This window comes from Alosa sapidissima, chromosome 19, assembly GCF_018492685.1.
Source record: "Alosa sapidissima isolate fAloSap1 chromosome 19, fAloSap1.pri, whole genome shotgun sequence".
NCBI lineage: Eukaryota > Metazoa > Chordata > Actinopteri > Clupeiformes > Clupeidae > Alosa > Alosa sapidissima.
In genome coordinates, this window is record NC_055975.1 from 12064045 (window position 1) to 12085022 (window position 20978).

The following is a 20978-nucleotide window of genomic DNA, read 5'->3' on the forward strand; positions in this document are numbered from 1 at the left end:
TTATTCATGCCTGTATGCTTTTCATTAAGTTCACCACTTTGCATGCTATTAGAGCCTCTTAATGGCCTGTCATTGGAGGCTGTGTGTGTGTGTGCGGTGTTTGGGTTTGTTTACTCTGGGCTCCAAGCGTCCAGCAGGGACGGCTGATCCCACTTTCCTAGCGCTGCCACTCCGCGTTACTTATGGCCAGAGAAACCTCAAGGGGGAGGACTGAAGGATCCCTTTCATTCCTGTCCAGCATGGAATTGCACGGATCGTCCAGGTCCAGGAGAGCCGTGTGTTTTGGTTTTTCTTCTGGTCCCGATGCCATTTTACCTTTTCCACTTCACCTTGCTTTCATTGTGACATGAACACACACACACACACACACACACACACACACACACACACACACACACACACACACACACACACAGACACACAGACACACTCCTTATAACAATGACTACTCAGGTCAGCAAAGCAACACGTATATATTCACTGCACAGGCCCACATTCAAGCAGAGCTGTCTGTCAGTCGGCGACTGTTTTGATGGAACAAGGATTCGAAACATTCCTGAAAGCCCAAAATTAGTCGTTCGACCAAAGACAATCCTTGTGGTGCAGCAGCGGCCCTCTGAAGTGCCTCCGTCGGAGAGGGCGCTGAGAGGCTTTCAGTGGGCGCAGAGCGTGGCTGACCTCTGGTCCATTCCCACCGTCCAAGCACCCGTATCCCACACACTCTGCCAGTGGAGGAGGTGCCCACCCAGCTGTGGCGCTGCCTCTCACCCCATGCACACCCCAGTGTAGCAGCAGGCAGTGCCCAGTCAGAGAGAGATCACTCATCCCACACACATACACATACGCACATCCACACATATACGCACACACACACACACACACACCCATACTCAATGATACATGGATATACAGTACCTACCCACACACTTTAAACCACAAGCTCAGCTCACATGGGACCCACACACCATCCTACCACATACATCCTCAAGTTCAAACACTTGCATGCCTACACACTTTCAACCACATGCTCTTGCAAAAGCACACATACTAAAGGTTACATCCTTATGTTCCAGTCAACTGAGACCTATAGGTTATACACGCCAAAACAGACAGCACACAAACGCACACACAGCACACAAAGACACACATGCACGCACACACACACAGCACACACACACAAACACACGCACACACACACACACACAGACAAACTCAGGCACACACTCTGTGGGATGCCTGCAGTTGATGAGTCATGGTGCTGTGTTCTGTCATTTGGGGTGTCTCCTGTGGGCTCTGAGCACTAACCACTCCAGCAGGCAAACAAGAGAAAGCAAAAACGGCAGATGGGACAGATTAGCCTGCCGTCTTCACTCGAGAGTGTTCTATCTCACACAGAACACTTCAGTCGAGAGTGTTCTATCTCACACAGAACACTTCAGTCAAGTGTGTTCTATCTCACACAGAACATTTCATTTGAGTGTGTTCTATCTCACACAGAACACTTCACTCAAGTGTTCCTGTCTCACACAAATCACTTCAGTCGAGTGTGTTCTACCAGAGACTTTCTAATGATCCCAACCCTTCAAAAAAGTCGACATGTGAATACATTGTACCAATCATGTGGTGTGTTGTAAATACATTGTGCCAATCATGTGTTGTGATCTCGCCACTGGAGCAAGGTTGGTGTCAAGAAGCCTTGCGCATGCACATTTCTGCCGATAGATGACCGATAAGTGCCCAAAAAGCGCTACAATATTGCCGCCGAGTGGAGGGACTTGCCTAAAAGGACTTTGGTTCTACCTCACACAGAACACTTCACTTGAGTGTTCCTGTCTCACACAGAACATTTCACTTGAGTGTGTTCTACCTCACACAGAACACTTCAGTGGAGTGTGTTCTACCTGACACAGACCACTTCACCTGAATGTGTTCAACCTCACATGGTGCTGTGTTATTATAGAATGCCTGGAGATTTTCAGCAATTGAGTTTCAGAATGTATGAACCATTGTGGCTCTCTATCATCTATGGTGTAAGAAATGTATGTATCAGTATCAGTCAGAAGTATCTGTAAAATTGGGTAATTATATCCACATCAACTAAATTTACTATGTTTTTGTGTATGCGTTTCAGTCTGGGTTCAGGCAATTTCTGCATGGGGAGAAATAAATTTATTTCCTGTACATTTCGCAGTTAGTTTTGGCCAGCAGGAGCAGAGCACACTCCAGTTTCCATCTGTCCTCCCTCCCTCTCTACTCTCTCTCTCTCTCTCTCACTCTCTCTCTCTCTTTCTGTGTAACACTGCCTGCTCCAAGACCACGGTTACTATAGCAACATTTTAACATGTTGACAACCATCTTCCCCCCTGAATCTGTAAAGAATGATAAAGTGAAGACTTTTGCTGAGCTGAACACAGTTTTTCTTTTCTCTCCCTCCAGGCTCCCCCTCTCCACTTCTTTTCTGGACATCCCAGTGATAAATCTCTCACAACATTTTCCATGGAAATTCAAATGTGAGAGGGGTCATTAGAGCTATTAGCATGTAGCTTAAAACCCCCTCGCCACAGCAACAGCACCACCAGCAACAGCAGCAGCAGCAGCAGCAGCAGCAGGCATCCAGAACAGGGCTGGAAAGAATGTTTCCATAGGAGGGCCGAGCAAGCACAGCACATGTGCTCACTTCGGCCCTGAAACACACACAGACAGGCCAGGCCAGTCCACAATGGGGTGGGGGGTGGGGGGGGGTTCAGGCCACAGGCCACCTGTACTGGATTAGCCTCCCACAAAAAAACCTGCTGGGTTCTGATCAGACAGGAACAGGTATGACTGACCGTTTGCGGACAGACAGACTCATCACCAATGTTTAAATGCCCTTCGCTGCCCTAAACGGCCAGAGTGTGCTCTTGTTACAGGGCAGCTGTGGAGACCTAGCCGGGAGTCACTGGCCTCCTCCTTCATCACCAGGAAAGCTCCTTTTCGACCCTGCTCTGTTAGACAGCCACATCTGACCATATAGTGTTTCCAGCTGTTGCAGTATTCCTGGGACTAGCATGAAGGTAAAATGTTCATAAAACTGTCTTTTGAGGAAAAGTTTTATGCTTTTTTCCAACGCGTTTGCCAAGAGGACTGCAAACTTCCTTCCCACCCGCACCAGCTTTATCATCCCCACTGAGAGAGGGAGGGAGGGGGAGAGAGAGAAAGAGAGACAGAGAGAGAGAGAAAAAGAAAGAAAGAGAGAAAGAGAAAGACTGAAAGAGAGAAATGAGGGAGATTAACTTGGACATACACAGCAAGCTATCCATTTTATGTTAAAGCTCAACAATGACGGTGAAGATGACAACGTTAACGATTCTCCTTTCACCTTGGGACACCATGCCAGACTACAGCTACACTCTCAGGCCTGCAGTATAGAAGCTGGCCTAATGTGTAAATGACCTAATGTGGCAAAAATGTGACCGTAACATACTTGGTTCAGTGTCATTTGCCAGCAGTGGACCTCACCCTCTTTGTTGAAGACCTCATCCTCCAAAAATGTCTGATTGAAGAATGCCGATTGCATGTCTTTCTCAGTGTCATGAACTTTTTATCCTGTGATTGCTCCCTGCAGGGCGGCAGGGCAAGGGCAACAACAAAACAGGAAGTGCTGCACTATCGATGTTTATTCTCCCTACTTCACACCACCCTAAAGTGTTCATTATACGAACCAGCAGAGAGCACGACACCGCAAAGGGTGTAGTCAGTACGCAGACACACAATAGCCCAATAGACTACCAGGAAGTTGAAGCAGCCATTAAGGCAATTCAAAAGAACACATCTTTTTTTCCATTTCAATGTGCACCCATTAATAGACATAAACAGCACTACATCATAGAGATCTATTCAATTGATCCTTATACATCCAACTACTTTGGATACTCTCCAACTCCATGTACTGTAATAAACATATTATTGATGTTACCCCTGGCCACAAACTTGTATGGCTATATACAATAGACCCTTTCAGCTGCCTATGCTGTGCAAAAATTGCTGGTACCAGAAAGTCAGAGAACCCCAAATTCCTGATAACCATCAGTGAGTGCACTTGCCAGGGTCATTGAGCATCTCTCTCTCTCTCTCCCTCTCTCTCTCTCCATCGACTGGAGAAGAGGACAGGGGCTGAGTGCGCTGAATCACAGCCAAGTCATGTGGTTTTCACATTTCGCCATCAGATAAATGAGCCCTGTGTGGCCAGCTCTATGTTCCTCCATTATAAATAATTGCTTTTCAACTCTGACTGTAGGTATATAAGACCAAGGGTCAATCGGGGGCTGACATGATACTGCAAAGACACTGACAGAGGTTAGACGCAGTTCAGCTCAAACCACGGGGCGTTCTTGACAGAGACGAAAGAAAACAGAAAAAAAAAGAAAACAATAAAATTACAGTCTTTCAGTGGACACTCTCCGTGGTTGTGTGGAAAAATACATTCTAAATCATATATGATTTCTATGTCCCTGTTAGGAAATATGAGTATATGAAACGCATGTTCGGAGAGTACCCTATATGTTACGGTACTATGCATACCAGTTACCAGAACCAGTATTGACATGTAGCCAATGTGAAATACCATCGTCCTGAACTTGTGACATTCATATTAACCATATGAACCCTTATCTTTTTGGCAAAGTACTGTAGCAAACACATGTATCAACATGCACATACTATAAAATTTTAATATGTTTGAGTACCCTAACAAGTTAATGTTAAAAGCCAACAGTGTGGCAAAGATTCACCAACCTGTGTATTTTCTCAGCTAAGAAAACATTCACAGTAAGTCATATTCAAAGCAATATATATATATGCACACATGTATGACACACACACACTTGTTATGACTGGTGAATCGTTTACTGTCCCAACACCTCCCAAGCAACTACCACACAAACACACAACACACACACACACACACACACACACACACACACACACACACACACACACACACACACACACACACACACACACACAAACACATTCACACATGCCATTGCCCAGGAAGCAAGGCCAGGGAGATCAGGTTCTCCAGGGTGAAAGCTCCATCCCCAGCATATCTAATGAGATATCAAGCATAAAACACTTTTCCTGTTCTGCTCCCTGTTGACTCAGAAGCCTGCTGCTTTTCTGCTGAGCTCAGGAATTCATGCCTGGCCAAGGCAGGTCAGGAGGTACCCCAGCTGGGAGCTCCGTGAGTGGGCAGAGAGGCCTCGCTGTGAGGGGCAGTGCCCTCTGGAGCTCAGCTGGACATCTGACGGAAGAGTGTGGAGGAGAGTAGCTTGGGTGGAGGAAAAAGCAGAGCTGCAGCCTGTCACGGACAAACCCCCCGACGACTGTTGCTCCAGAAAGAAAACTCATCAACACTACATCAAGCTAGAACATTTGACCACTTTATATGGCAGTAGACAATACTAACGTATTGAACATTTAGAACATTTACAGGGTAAATCTACAGAATATAATACTTCAATACTTCAAACTCACTATGTGCAGACCTGACAACATTAATGTTGATCTTCCGAAACAATCTACCGGTATGTCTCTTTCAGTAAAGAGAGACTTACACACAAGCGATTCATACTCATATATCTCCCCCTCACATATTTATTTTTTATACTTTTTATATATTTCTGACAAAAAATACTCCAATTTTAGCTTCAGTGCACATTCCTTCTTTGTCTGCCTGTTGTACCTCAGCCTCATGCCTACAGTACCTATACACAAGTACGGTAAACATCAATATCAATGGGATTTTGCGCTCAAACAAAGCAAAGCCAGATCACTGCTCAGACAGCAGCACTAGCAGGCCTTTTACAGAACAATAGAATTACACTGGTCCAAAGGAATGTGTACTTGACCTCATTTACACCCAAATTTAAGTACACAGACAGCAAAGCACTGTGAGTTATTAACACAATCTGTCAAGTTATGTTACAAATTGGCTGTATACACTGCGGGCCTACAGTGTGTTTGAATGTCATGCAACGCTTATCACTCCTTTCTCACTCGTGGGCCACTTCAGCTTTATCCAACAAGGCCGCATTGTCTCTCTCGCTCTCTCTGCCGACAATGACACGCTGTGCAGCAAAATATTACAGCGCTTTCCAGCACTGGCCGGAGTAAGTGGGCAGCTACAAGAAGTGAGAATTTATCTTAACTTACTGATCAGCATGAGGAGACTGAACAATAGCACCGGTGGCTGCTTACAGAAGAGAAGGAGAGAATGTTTAACATCAATAAGAGTTCTTGAAATGCTTCCCAAGAGTCAAAACAAACTGAGAAAATGAATACTAATAGCCTATAATTGTGTCAATTAGATGCAATTTGGTAGATGGTCAGATGATAGATCATAGACTGCTGATGGAGACTTCTTCATATTGACTTTGGATCTCTTGTTGGGAGTAGTTTTGGATGCTTTTTATGGAGTGTTTTTAATACAGCACACACACACACACACACACACACACACGCACACACACACACGCACACACGCACACACACACACACACACACACACACAAATACACCATTGCACACACAAACACACATGCACACACAATTATCATCATCACTGCCATACATCAAGCGTAGCTCCTTATGTAAGGAAGAAAAAAATCAGGAAAAGTGATTCAACCTTACCATTTCCTGATTGTAACATCACCTTTACACATGTGCTAATCAAATTGCTTCATTCAGTAACAGTAGCATAGTAACAGTATTAGGCCAGTGATAGAACATGATGTTTTATGTGTTATGTTTATAGTTCGTAGCAGACGCTTTCCCAAAGCAATTTTAAATGACATCAACAAACATTACATTAACATTATAGTTTAAAGTAACATACAGTCTAAATAAAAATATATAATATTGGTAATATTAAACAGAATTGAACAGAATAATACCAATGACTATAAACATAAACAAACTGCAACTCTATAAAGCCAATTAATTAGTTAGAAGTGAAATGTAGCCTATGTGATCATCTCGGCATTCTGCGGCAGCAGAAACAACATAGCTCAGAATTGCAGAACTGTACAATCGTAGCCGTTCAGTTGGTCAGTAGCCAGTCAGTCAAATTGGGAAGGTTTCCACATCTGTCTTTTTCATTCAGATGTACAGCTGTAAGGCTGTATGACCCAGATTGATGCATTTCAAGTACCAGAGATTCATGCTATTTGCTGAACATGATGTTTTTAAACATTCAGAAATGGAAGGAGCCCAGAATCAGGCTTGTGCAAAATTCCAGAATTGAATTGAAACTGGCTCTTAAATTCCAATTCAATTCATGAATTTCACTTGCATTTCAATTGAGGTAGCAAACAGGAAGCAGAATTGCAATTCGAATTGTGCACAATCCTGCCCAGAATCCTATGAGTTATATCATATATCTTCAGCATTAGCCGACAATTAAGTCCAGATACCAGGCTGTTTAACATGTTGTATATTGTCCATGGTTATGTCGCCTACTAAATACCATAAAAGAAACATTTCACATTTTGTATATTTTAGGAATGTCAGTAAAGACTGTCTGTGTTTCTAAGCTATTTCTGTGACTATTTCAAGTGTTCATTGTTCAACATCGCTGCCTAATAACATTAATGGAAACTGTCAGCTTCTTGAACACATAAACCATTGTCCAGCCTATACCATGGACCTTCCATCAACTCCCTTCATTCTTGGCCTACCAAATTCCAAACACAGATGCTGAAATGCATCAATTTAGTATATGACATGACAGGACCAGGTCAAACACATACCTCAACAAATGTTGAGATTTTTTCTACTTTGAAAAAAAATGAGAATGACTAAGAAAGTCACATCTAATGGTGTAGAAAAGATCAGATGATTGAAAACATTGTCTTCCAAAGCCCACAGGGAGACCAAAACCTAGCAACTTATCCACTACTTATATGATTGCAAATGCCCTAAAAGTGTACTGCAGGAGTTGAACGGGTGCTCATTCAAATGGAGAAATTTCAGGAAATATTCAGGCAAAATATGATGCCTGGGGGACTGCGTAGAACCATATCAATGCAGCGTCTACTTTTTGATCTCACAAACTAAAATGTACTGTGTGTGACTGGCCCCACTGAGTAAGAGATCTATGGCAAAAAGAGTAATAGGTTGGAATGATCTAGAGGGCACACAAGAAGACAACAGCCCTTGTCAGTATGACCGGCACTGCTTGACCTTAGCAATGCCCTAAGGCAGTGACTCAGAGTCCGAAAGATCCAAACCCTTTATTTTCTTCTTTACCACAAAAGTAACACCTGCCCTTGCCCAAGAACACTTAGGCTACATACAGTAGTAACCAAGGCTACATAGGTTACATAATGCAGAGGAGGGACAAGCGGAACTTAGAATCTTCCTCTTTATTTATCTCTCTGACACCACTGAAAACTCAACAACCTTTTATTATATCAATAGTGTGTCAGTGCATGCTCTCTCTCTCTCTCTCTCTCTCTCTCTCTCTCTCTGTGTATGTGTGTGTGTGTGTGTGTGTGTGTGTGTGTTTCAGTGTGGTATAGGATCAATTTGGTCTGTATCTGTCATATTCATAATGTTGATGGAGCTTAATGCATTGTAACTTGCACATACCTTTTGGTCGACTATGGAGCAAACAAGGTCCTTCACAGCAGATAATGACAAGTCGTTCGGCTCCAGGTTAACTGTTTCACGGGTGAGTCCAATCTGAAGAAGAAAAGAGACCCCATGGAACGAGCTCCTGGAGTTCGTTGGACTTGGAGCATTCAAACTCCCGTTGGAGAGGCGGCTGTATAGGATAGGGCTTGGGGACGTGGAGGGAGATGGTGGCGCGGGTGGATGTTGAGAATGGAGATAGGCTTTAGGGAAGGTCGGAGGAGTCGTACTGCTGCAGGTAGACATTTGGGTGTCCTCAAACCGCTGAGATGATCACTGTGTAAAAAAACTATTTGTGGTCTCAATCAACCACAGCAGCCAGTTCAGTGATCTACTGAACTGCACAAGTTAAACAGGCTACGTAGGTGAGGCACCCAGTCCAATAAGAGAAAGTTCCTACATGAGTTTTCTCAAAGTTTAGAAGACGTGTGCATTAGCACCGTGAGCCTCATTAAGAGACACCTCTCTCCAACTCGGACGGAAAGGCAGGCAGCGGTCGAATACGGTGATCCCAAACGCATCTTCTGGTGCCTGAAGTTCACTTCTTCGCTAAAATCCAAGTCCTGCATGGAGAGATGCCCTTTGAGACTACACCGCAGCGTATCCAACACAGTTGCTCCCCAGATCAGCTTTTGTGGCTCCAGCACGGTCTGAAATGAAGAAAGTCCGTGCACTGTTTCAAGAGATCCAAGTGCTATCCTCTGATCAGAAACTACTCAGAAAAGAGATATAAAAAAACTGTTACAAAAAGGCATCAAACTAATAATAACTCAAACAAAAACATAGACGATTCAGACAGCATAGGGGGGCTATTTCTCTCTTGGTGATAACTCAGACGACATCACTAAGCCTAAAACCATTAAGTCAACTGTTAACCTATTTATTAGGTTATTTGATGCTTTATGCGACCAACTCGTAAGAGAATCTGGTCAGCGTCCATAGAGAGCTAGTATCTGGGACAGCCCCCTTCGATTAGTTAACACAGATATAGCATAGCCTACTAAACGTATAGCCTACAACTAATTTACACACTATTGCACGTTGCGTTAAAGGCAGATAATAACAGAACTCAGAACTACAGAACTACAGATGTTCCTAGCCTTACCTGTTTTGGAAGAGGTTTAACGTGTTCAATGTTTTCATTGTAATTTTAACTTGTTTATCTATGCTTGGTCACCAAGTAGGCCTACAACTGGAACCAACATCTGGAACCACGGCTACTCAAACATCTGGACCCTCCCACTCCCGACTGGAGAGCTGGCAAAGAACTGCACGAGTTCACAAATGCCCCCGCAAAACAAGTTATACAATACTTTGTTTGTCCTTTAAAAACACATAGAGACATATTCTTTCCCCGTATACAAGAAACGAGTCAGTATTTAAAGGCAAGCTTAAGATATGGGATACATTACCTCTACTCTCTGTGCAAAGGACGTTAATTTTATCCTGCCAAGTGAATTGCAAAAACTTGTAATTCCACCAACCACTAAACGGAGATTTTATGTGAACTACCTCTCCTTTTCTGGAAATTTAAGTAAATAGCCCAGCAGTAGACCTACTGATGCACTTGTAAAAACAAAGCCACCACTGGAAATGGAGACCTGTACTCTCTTTGAAAACTTTCTGTTATCTTCTATTTGCTGCCAGATACCTACTTCATGCGCATCTGATTATCCCTCCAGCTGTGACTGCTCCCCCGTCTCCGCTAAAAAAGATGAGAAGCGCTGTCTGGGTGTTGAAGTTCAGTCGACAGAAGAGTTTGGCGTTCTCAAAATTGTAGTTGACTACAACTACACAAATGCAGCGGATTTTTTTTTTACTTGAACGTCGCGCATGCCTGTTCCATGCCACTGTTTCCGTTATGTGGGTGAGACACGCCTAATACTTGGGATATTCGCGACATCTATCGGTCCACAGCTGAGTAAGAGCAGAATTGTTTTTCCAGTAGATAGATAGATAGATAGTTTATTGATCCCCTGGGGAAATTCAAGATCTCAGTAGCATACAGACATCACACACACATTCACTAACAGCAGAAAAAGGAATTAAAAGTAGGCCTATATAATATAAAAACACAACTAAGCAATAAGGACAGTAGAAGATAAAGAATATACTAAATATACTAAAATACAAATTATACTAACTAACATTTAATCTAAATCAATTCTAAAAACAGTATCCACATAGTGGTGATTATAAAATCAAGAGGCGCTTGCAATGACTGAGGCAGGGACTGAGCCTGTGATTCTCTGTGCATAGTAAGGTAAGGTAAGGTGCTCTGTGTCATGGTGATAGTGCAATGGTGATAGTTGTCATGGTGATAGTGCAAATGAGTAAGTCCAACAGTGCAAGAATAAAGTCTATATATCTATATATATAACTATTTTAAGAAAAGGTATAAGTGTGGCCACAGTTCGGCTGTGGCATGGAGGGAGGGGTTATGCATATGTGCTAATATAGCACGCAAAAAGTGAAGCAGAAAGACAGTGGTAAAAAGTGGCTAGTGGACAGACAGTATTCAAACATGGAGGGGGTGAAGAGGCAGACAGACTATGCAGAGAAGTCTATCTCCTCTTCCCTTAAGTGAAGCATTGAACAGTTCAATGGCCCTGGGGATAAATGACTTCCTCAGTCTGTCTGTTGTGCAAGGCAGTGAGCGAAGTCTCCAGCTGATCAGGCTCTTCTGCTTAACAATAGTGCTGTGGAGTGGGTGACACTCAATGTCCAAGATGTTGATCAGTTTGTTCAGGGTCCTTGTGTCAGATATTGAAGTGATGCACTCCAGTTCAGCTCCCACTACAGAGCCAGCTTTCCTTACCTAGGCGCTCCACAAAAGTGTTAGAAGTCAGAATACTTCACACACATTCATATGGATTGCCGACGTAAATCTTCTTTGTGTCAATTTTTACCCCATGACTTTTTGTCTTTTGCTTGCCGTTTTAAAATGATATAATTAAATGTAGGCTAATGTTTATGTCTAAAAAGCAGAAGTCTTTCATTAGTAGGCTAACACATAGTTGTGTGTCCACCATTATGCCCATCCTTCAACTACTGCTGGCTTCATTAATCATGAAAGAGTAGAGTAAACATGGGATTTATGAGCATGTAAACATTGACAGTTGGCATGTTATTGCCCATTAAAGTAGCCAATGTACTGCAACTTCACTGAACTCAAATTAAGAGGACCAGTAGTATTTTGATATCGAAGTGATAAAGACAGACTTGTAAAAACAAAGATTTATTGGCACAGCTAAACAAACAGGTAAGGTGGGTAAATTAATGCTTCTAATACTGTGGAAATGACGGTTCAATCTTCTGGGCCCAAGCCATCAGACCACCACAGATGTCCTTCACGCTAACACAGTCTACCTCCTGACCAGACAACTTCTCCAGGATCTGAACGGCTTTTTGGGAGTCATTGCCCTGTTTGCAAACCACATACACTGAAAAAAAAAACCAGGAAAGAAAACAGGAAAAAAGGGAAATTCATTAATAAAAACAACAACATTCTGATACAGGTATGCCCTCATAGGATACATACGTTTGTGTTGTTTGTATTTTGTCATGACAAAAAACAGACATCTAGGGCAATCTTAGCTTGCCAAGTTACAATGCCTTTCTCAAAATAGCAAGCGAAAACAACACGTCATGAATAAATGACCCAGTGACACCCTGAAAGTATACCTTCCACCCATAAAATCTTCATTATTCAAGAGGGGGCCAGCTGTTCATCAAGATATTTCTGTGGTGGAAAATAATTGCCTAGCAACCCGTCACCTCCGCTGCTACTCCACTATCCGAAACTGACCAATAATCTGGCAAAAGTGCGGCTACAAAGGCTTAATTAGCCAGAGGAAACTCCAATTACTCCTCTTTTGTGCTCTGAATATGGAGCTACACTGCGGCCATTGAGGCGCAGGGAAGTGCAGGTATTGGCACGAGCGTGGCACGGTTGTTGTTGTTGTTGTTGCTGCTGAGTGCACGTGATGCAGCTGCTTTAATATGCATGGCTCCGTGCCGGTGTTTTGCAGGAGGGGGCTCAGCAGTTTCATCCAAAGCGACTTACGTCAATTCACAAGGACATTGTTATATTGCCCCCGGAGCAACTCGGGGTTAAGTGCCTTGCTTTAGGCGGTGGAAGCCAAGCATTGAACCTGCAACTTATTTGCCTAGCCCAGCTCCTTCACCACTATGCTACCACCACCCCTTTTAGGATTCTAATGGCCACTGGGAGCTTCTGACCTGGTACATGCGCCTGAGCATCCAACTGCTGCTTGAGTTCACCGATCCTCTCCTTGAGCAGGTGGATGTGTTCAGCTTTCCTATCCTCTATGCTAGCAAGGGGAATATCTTAAGAGCTCTATAAGGAAACATATCAGTAATTTCAACGTGGTCCTGCATAATTTGGAAACCAAGAAGGAAACATGAACATGTTAAATTTCAAAAAGTAGCACGAGCAAGTATAGGACTAGATTGTTAAATAATTTAAAGCAGCTGACACAAAAATAATGTTTACAAAGATCAGTGGCCAAAATGCTTTCATTGGTTTTGTGCAAGCTGCATTACATTAATCCAATCAATCCATAACATTCCAAACCAGACTACGTTTACACATATTTTGCATAAGCCTACAGAGTAAAAACAATATTTGTTTAATGCTCTAATGACATCAAATGGGAGGATACTGAGGGAAAAAGGCAGATGGCATATATCCACTTCCACACGCGGCCGAACATCGAGCAGGATATGAGGGGTTGAACTGTCCACAATGGATTTATACTCCTGTAGGAATAAGAGAGGTGATTATCTAGTTTTATGAAGTCTAATGGCAAAAACATACACACCTGAATTTTTGAAAACTGTTGTTGAACCTACTATAGAAATATAGCCACAGTACTGCAAAAGGATGTCACTTGACCCTTTTTACTGGGGCACGTACCCCAGTATTGAACTGTAGTGCCCCAGTAAAATCTGAAGTCCAGGTTAAACTGAATTGCGAGGTACTCGTCACACAGATACCATACAGATATCACGTCAACGAGTGGAATCTGAGCTTTCCAATGTTATTAGTACCATGTTGCTGTGATAAATGGTTCATGTAAATGGTTCTTAATCATATTTGCATTCTGCACACATCTCTGCACAGCCATTACTCTCAGTGAAATATCTCACAAACTCTTCACTCAACACATGCAAACCATATATCACAATAAACAGCAGACCTTACCGAATACGAGGATATAAAGCATGCATCTGTACAACAAGCGGTTCCCCAGTAATCCAGTTTTGAAATTGCAACAAATTTCTATATGGTCTCCAACTTTGGGCCAAAATTATAATGTATTCTCATCTAAACTATTTATGTCAGTACAAACATTTTTGTAAATTGCATAGCCAGAGTATCCCACCATCATGGTTCTTATGTTGCCAGATTCCAGACAATTCCATTTACACATATGAATATAAATATATAATATATTGCTTTCTAGTGACATTAACGGAAAAATATGAAGAAAAAAAATCATGAGACGCAAATGATTTTTTCTTGATATAATATAAGGCTGACATAATACATATTACATAAGACAAATATTATCACATCATACTTTCCCAGATATGGATTGCCCAGATTGTCCTGAAAAAGGAATGTATAGCATGTATAGATGGCCATTACAATGACCAATATAAGTTAATGACCAATATAACTAGCTTATCTTAGATTAACTAGCTGAACAACACAGGTGATCACTAGGCTACTGCATAATTTAATGGAGTGCTGAAATGTACACTATTTTTGACCATTGTGAAACTTAGCAAATATGCTTTGTGGTTGTGAACTTATTGCACTATCATCATAACTATCCCACCTGTGTGTGCATGGTTAAAATTCTGAATCGCAAAATAGTTTAGGCTACAGTACAAATATATCCATCCATATATAAAAAATAATCAAGCCTAACCTCTGAATTTCTTGCACTAGATTGATGCATTTAAACGTTAAAATATACACAATTTTCTTACGAGGGAGGATGCCCAGGGACCCCCCTAGTGACGCCCCTGGTACTGCACCTCTGAGATAACAGTATGGTGGAGTCATGTTGATGGTTATGATGCATGTGATGCACTGTATTTAACTTTAATTTTATTTCAACTTAAAATGACAGTTATACCATATGTACCACATGGGAGGGGGGGGGGGGGGTGGAGTTATTCTATATCTATTCTTTTTTATATCTAGTGCACACTTAATGAATGAACAAATGAATGAATGAATGAATGAATGAATGAATGAATGAATGAATGAACGAATGAACTAATGAATGAACAAATGAATGAATAGAAGATAAACAGTTTTTATTTCACTTCAACTGTAAATAAGTGTTCCAGTTAGCACTGCAGCTGTAAGGATCATACATACCTGTACAGTGATCCGCTGTTCCTTTGACAGAAGATTCAGTCTTCTGCACTGCAAATTCCAGAGCAGGAGAAACAGGCAGTTTAAAAATCAGACAGGTTGTGTATAAAAAAATCCAGGCCATGCATCATTTCAACACCCAGTTAAATTAGGCTCTAGATGTTGCAGCCTGATAAGGGAGCCCGTTAAGAGCTCAGTAAAGATCAGTTCAAACCCAAAGCCTATTTCTGTCATCTGACAACAAAGGAGGACTTGTAAGGTACAAGAATGTAGACATTGCCTTTTTTATTAATGCTGAGGCAAGACAACCTGGCTAACAAGTCAGTGAGCATTTATTACACCTAAAATGAATGCCTTACATTTACAAAATTCAACTGTATGGTAGAACTGTGGGCAACCTCATCTCCATTAGATTTTCAGGTCCAACTCCAGAAAATCAGTGACTGAGGTCAAACTTGTTGCTGTGAGAAACACTGATATTTCTCTACAACATCCGCAACACTTATCCACCACATGTGTATATTATGTATGTATGTACATATGTATGTTCATGTAAAACAAGTAGCAAGAAGGGATGCTGGTTTCCATCTCTCCTGCTTAATATTCATGATAATTATCAGAATAAAAGCTAGTAGTCTCAAACATCAAATCTTTCAGGCTTAACATACTTTCAAATAACTAGTATACATCATATACATAACTATGCCTATATCAAACCTCAAATGACTACAGATTATGTCAGTGATAAGATACCAAGCCAAATAAACTACCAAATGAAAGGTACACAAATATAGCTGGTCAATTCCACGCAAAACTGTCACGTTCATAATGCCAACACAATACCATGGTATTTAGTTGCCGTTATGGACGTGATAGTTTTGTGTGGAATTGCCCAGCTGTTAGCAGAAATTAGAGGGTTTACAGTGCCCTCTAGTGGACATTAATTAATCTGCACTACCCACTTTATAAGCAGCAGGATTTTTAAATCACCTAAATCTAAGTGTTCCTCTGTATGTTCTTTCGTGGACTTAAGGAACTTCCACTTGACAGAGGAAAACTATTTACTCCGATATCACCTGCCCTGTCTAAAGAGTGTTCAAGTAAAAATAATTAAAATATGCTGGCAATACACTGGCAATGTACGCATGTAGCCATAGAGCCCTTGTCTCTAACCTTGTCAGTCGCCGCCGAGCCACAGAATGTTTCATAGTTCTGCAGCTGTGTGACCGTTGGGTTCTCCCCGCACACAGCACAGCCCGCCTGCTTGGGCCGCAGACGGATGGAGCGGAACCGAGAACCTTCACCATCGAACATCAACAACTGCTGCCCGCATGAAGCTGATGGCTGCTGAGGAAAACACTCAGTAAAATCTCATTTTGTGTGTGTGTGTGTGTGTGTGTGTGTGTGTGTGTGTGTGTGTGTGTGTGTGTCACTCATTTTTTGAAGGATACATCCTTGGCCGGAGGCGATTTTCAGAACTTCTAATGCCTGGAGGCAACCCATAATTCCTGGTACTAACACAACAGAAAACAGCAGTTGTTTACAACAGGTGACTTAGGACATTAGGTGACTTAGGAGATTAAAGATTCATTTCTGCTTTAAACACATCTCCCTTCAACAACCATCACACAACATCGGACTTAATAAACAGCATAGACACAAAGCGGTTTAACTAGATGTAACAGAAATACCCAAAGAGACTGAAATGGTTTAAAGTGTCAAACTCACCCACACCCAGGACCCCGCCGTCTGAGCAATTGGTGACTGTGTCTGGAGGTGGAGGCGCAGGGTAAAGGCACCTGTAGCAGGGACCTCCATTGTAGTTATACACAGTGAGCTGTAAACACAGGTGAAAATGCCTCATGCCGCTGACCAACTATTTACCATACCAGTTGTGTTGTCTCTCACTCACACACACACACACACACACACAGGACCTAGCATTTAACACTTTGAGTGCCAAATATGCAATATTGCATTTTTTGTTCCCATGCGTAGTGTCAAAAACGCAATATTGCGTTTTCAGCTTTTTTTTTATTACAAAAATAGACGCTCTAACACACCTTATGTGCGGATTTGGGAACTCTATGATGAATAGAACTGAAATAGATGACGATCAAAACCTGTGGACATTTTATCTGGACATTTTATCATAACTCGGCTTTTAATGGTTGCCGCTTTGGGTGGAATCAGTGACGCATGCACATCAGGTCAAAACCAGGCCATTTATTTTCGTGGGTTTATCACTAGGTGGCAGTCTCGCCCAGGTCTTGCTAGGTCACTTCCCGGAAACTTTATAGGCAACACTTCTCAGGTGCTGAAGGGGAAAATTAAAATTTCTCAGGAACAGAGGCATGTAGAAATAAATGGTTTGTACCCACTGAGAGCTCAAAGTCTCACCTTTCAAATGACCCATAGTATGTGTCCATAGCTATAATGTAAGGGATTAGAAAAACTAGCCCTTACTTAAGTTTAATAGTAAACAAGCTCCCCCTCCTATTATTCAATTGTTACCGTTAGGCCTGCGTACCTTTGGCTCTACAAAAATCATCAACAATGATCTAGATTGCTGGCACTCTGGACCAAAGCTTCCAAAAACAGCGCAGCATTCAAAGTGTTAATGTTCAATGAAAGTTCTGGATAAAACAAGAATAAAAAAAGGATGATGGTTTCCATGAGAGTTCATCAGCTCACCTGTCCTTCCATGCGCAGGGCACTGGCAGACACTAAGGGCTTCCCACTAAGCACACAGGCATCATTCACCAGGTACCGCGTGGGGACGTTATCGGAGCAGTCAGCCACAATGTCATACATGTTATACAGCGTCAAGGAGTCAAACATTCACACACACATATACTTGTGTTATTACATGAAATGGTCCAAACATAGGATTGGGGTCATAGGATTGTCATAGGATTGGCCTACCTCAATACTAATTGGAAACCAATAAGTGATCTTTTGATGGGTACTTCTCTCTCTCTCTCTCTGTCCAAACCATGGTCCATATAGTATATGAACATGGAAATGTACTGCCATCGCATGAACAATGTGTTGTGCACCCCTCCCCCCGGCATCTCTTAAAGGAGAAGTTCGGTGTGGTATTGACTTAAAGTGTGTTGAAACATGATACCGAGTGTGAACTTTTGTCTCATAGCTCATCTCGGCGTGTCCCCTGCACTCCGAAATCTGGCGCTAGTTAGCCGATGCTACCAACAGGTTTTCAAAGGGGGTGCCACGGGCATCGGCCTAGCCATGCAATAAATCACAGATTCCAAAAATAATTCTGTGGAAATGCATGGATTCCAGTTGTTTCCAGTAGCAGCAACTAAGTACTTTGTATATACTTTCATAAAACAGTTTTATATTTAACATGGACACTTCCACATGTTACTGGTTAGACAGATTAGAAGGATACTGTTGAATGAGCTGCAGAGCATTGTCAGGGGAGAGCTGGAGATGGTACGGAATGCACTGGACTGTGGAGTTCAGCCTGATATGGAGGCAAGCATAAGCAAGAAAATGCATGTGAACTTCCATTCCATACACAAAGTAATGATCTGAACTAGACATCAATGTTTACAAATCCCAATCACTGCCTCCTGAAATGTACATTTACATGTATTCATTTACCAGATGCTTCTATCCAAAGTGACGTACAGAAGGAGAATAACATTTAAGCTACATTGCAAAGGATTACATGAGGAACATATGAGAAACACAAGAGAAAGTAATTTTTTCTTACAATGTATTATACCACAACATGTTACAACACATTATACCACAACATGTTAAAGCGATGGTTCGGAGTAATTTCACCCTAGGGTCCTTTGCACCATGACCCCGAGCCAAACACCCTCCCAGAACGTGTTTTCCCTTGGTCGAACCCTGGTCGAGTAGCGCTGTCAGAAACTAATGACTTTCTGCAGGCGTAATAGAACCTACTTTTATCTTGTAAAATTACCACAATTATTACTTTTAAGGGCTTTTCCCAAATCACGAAAGTAACGTCGACGCAGCGGTATAGTAGCAGATAATAGCATCCATCAGGCAAGTGTTATTTAAATAAACTCCTGGTGTACTTACAAACTTTTCAATGCCTCGTTTTATGAGTAAAGAACATAGTTGTAGCACTACTGTAGAAGTTTCGTACCATTCAGGGCATTATTAGTGGGGTAATTTACGAGATAAAAGTTGGTTCCATTACGCCTGCAGAAAGTCATTAGTTTCTGACAGCGCTACTCGACCAGGGTTTGACCAAGGGAAAACACGTTTTGGGAGGGTGTTTGGCTCGGGGTCATGGTGCAAAGGACCCTAGGGTGAAATTACTCCGAACCATCGCTTTAAAGGAGAACTCCGGTTTTGAGGTCACCGAGTACTGTCAGTACGGAGACAAACGGTACTATCTAGCTCGAGTTGCTGCAGCCAACAGTTAGAGCAGACAGTCAGCTACAGTGCTACCTTCTGGGGGCAACTTTAAAATCACGCCCCTTGACTGCTCTAGTTGTTGGCAGCAGCAACTCCAACTAGGTAGCAGCACCGATGGTTTTTTGGGGTTTTTTTCCATACCGACAGTACTCGGTGCCTTCAAGAAACAGAGATCTGTGTGAAAAAATGCTGGAGTGCTTTAAGTGTGATAGATCTGCAGATGATGTCTTTGAAAGGTCTGAGATACAGTACTGTACCTTCTGATGGCCTGAGCAACAGACTGTGATTTGGGTTGACCCTGGGTCAGTTCTGAGTGTAGGACTTGACGATGCAGATTACTGAGCTCCACCTCATCATAATCCAGCAGACCAAGACGCCCTGCAGATAAACCACAGCCAGCAAAGAGCATGAGCTTTGGCACGTGATTAAACATAATGTACATAGGTGTAGAAAAGTAGATTGAATTCATAATATGTTTGCTGTTATTGTTCTTTAAGTGTGCTATGCTCTATTATGGTTCATTCACATATCCACTGCAATACAAGGTTGATAAAACGTGTGGAATAACTAGTGAAAGGGTTGCATAATGTAGGCTACAAAACAAAACTGACCTATGCCAGCTGCCGCTAAGTACTGAGCAAGTGGGCAGCCCAGTCCTCCACAACCCACAACCAAAACAGACGTCTTGGACAATCCAAGTTGACCTGAAGAACAAAGATTAATTCTGAATTCATTTTGTGGACAAAATGGGCAAATAATTAAAGTAAGTATTGTGTAGTTGTTCAGTGGGCTATGTTATGCACCTTTTACACCAAGTTCTGGTAGAAGAAGCTGTCGACTAAATCGCATGATGTCTTCATTGGTTAATGACGTTTTTGGTGTAAGTGGGGCTAAAACCGTTATTTTGTCCTGAAGATCCGTTGGAAAGCAGTTGCTAGCAGAAAACTGACATGGTGAATGAGAGACCAGTCATTAGAACATTTTTGAAGAGACAGATTATCACAACGCAGTGACCAAGGCCACCAATCATAACAACATTCATCTGCAACATTGTTACAGCATCCCAACATTGTTACAGCCACGCCATCAAGGGGTGGTAGTAGCCTACGTTAATCACGATTGTCTACATTGAGATTTACCTTTTCTAACTGAGCAAGTTTATTCTTCAATATGGCTAATTCTCTGTCCTTTTCCTTAAGTTGCTCCTTCAACTGCAAAACGTCCTCCATGTTTCTCAGGCCAGAAGAAAACAGAAGAAAGAAGAAAACTGAGAGATAAACAACTCAACAATCCGAGCAGTTCTGCATTTCCTGGTTGTAGGCTACTCCACTAACCCACGTGGACTACGAACCACGTGTAATGCAGATCACATGACCAGAGGGGGGGGGGGGGTTACAGGTTTTTCTGAGAGGTTTTTCCATAACCTTATTTTGCACGCCGGATCATATTTCATACAGCCTATGTCTTC

The 20978-nt window shown here is 42.2% G+C and overlaps 2 protein-coding genes across 6 annotated transcripts in view; both read right to left on the bottom strand.

Moving 5' to 3' along the window:
- Positions 1 to 10465, bottom strand: part of prkd3 (protein kinase D3) — a 47796-nt gene extending 37331 nt beyond the window's left edge. For 2 of the 5 annotated variants that reach the window (XM_042072748.1, XM_042072743.1), the window contains exons 1-2: positions 10083 to 10380; positions 8629 to 9382 (exon numbers count right to left, since the gene is read on the bottom strand). In XM_042072748.1, the coding sequence (XP_041928682.1) occupies positions 8629 to 8916 (288 nt within the window). In that variant the 5' untranslated portion in view covers positions 8917 to 9382; positions 10083 to 10380. Of the gene's footprint in view, positions 1 to 8628; positions 9383 to 9775; positions 9939 to 10082 lie in introns of all 5 variants that reach the window. The other 3 variants (XM_042072746.1, XM_042072744.1, XM_042072745.1) reach the window with 3 other exon arrangements.
- A 1427-nt stretch (positions 10466 to 11892) lies between these two features.
- mocs3 (molybdenum cofactor synthesis 3) lies at positions 11893 to 20876 on the bottom strand. The gene is made up of 13 exons (XM_042072667.1): positions 20650 to 20876; positions 20314 to 20455; positions 20122 to 20214; positions 19768 to 19888; positions 18501 to 18575; positions 17780 to 17897; positions 16814 to 16922; positions 16537 to 16599; positions 16259 to 16422; positions 15089 to 15136; positions 13356 to 13452; positions 12913 to 13020; positions 11893 to 12113 (listed from the first exon to the last, which is right to left on the bottom strand). Exons 1-13 carry the CDS (start codon positions 20737 to 20739, stop codon positions 11956 to 11958), a joined length of 1386 nt encoding a protein of 461 aa, XP_041928601.1. The 5' UTR covers positions 20740 to 20876; the 3' UTR covers positions 11893 to 11955.
- Between the last annotated feature and the right edge of the window lie 102 nt (positions 20877 to 20978).

Excerpts from the sequence above, each read along its gene's own strand:
- mocs3 (XM_042072667.1), bottom strand. The coding sequence starts at position 20,739 with ATGGAGGACGTTTTGCAGTTGAAGGAGCAACTTAAGGAAAAGGACAGA. Across the intron at positions 20,456-20,649 it reads AACTTGCTCAGTTAGAAAAG|TTTTCTGCTAGCAACTGCTT; the intron begins GTAAATCTCAAT and ends TCACCATGTCAG. Across the intron at positions 12,114-12,912 it reads TGCTCAGGCGCATGTACCAG|TGTATGTGGTTTGCAAACAG; the intron begins GTCAGAAGCTCC and ends TTTTTTTTTCAG.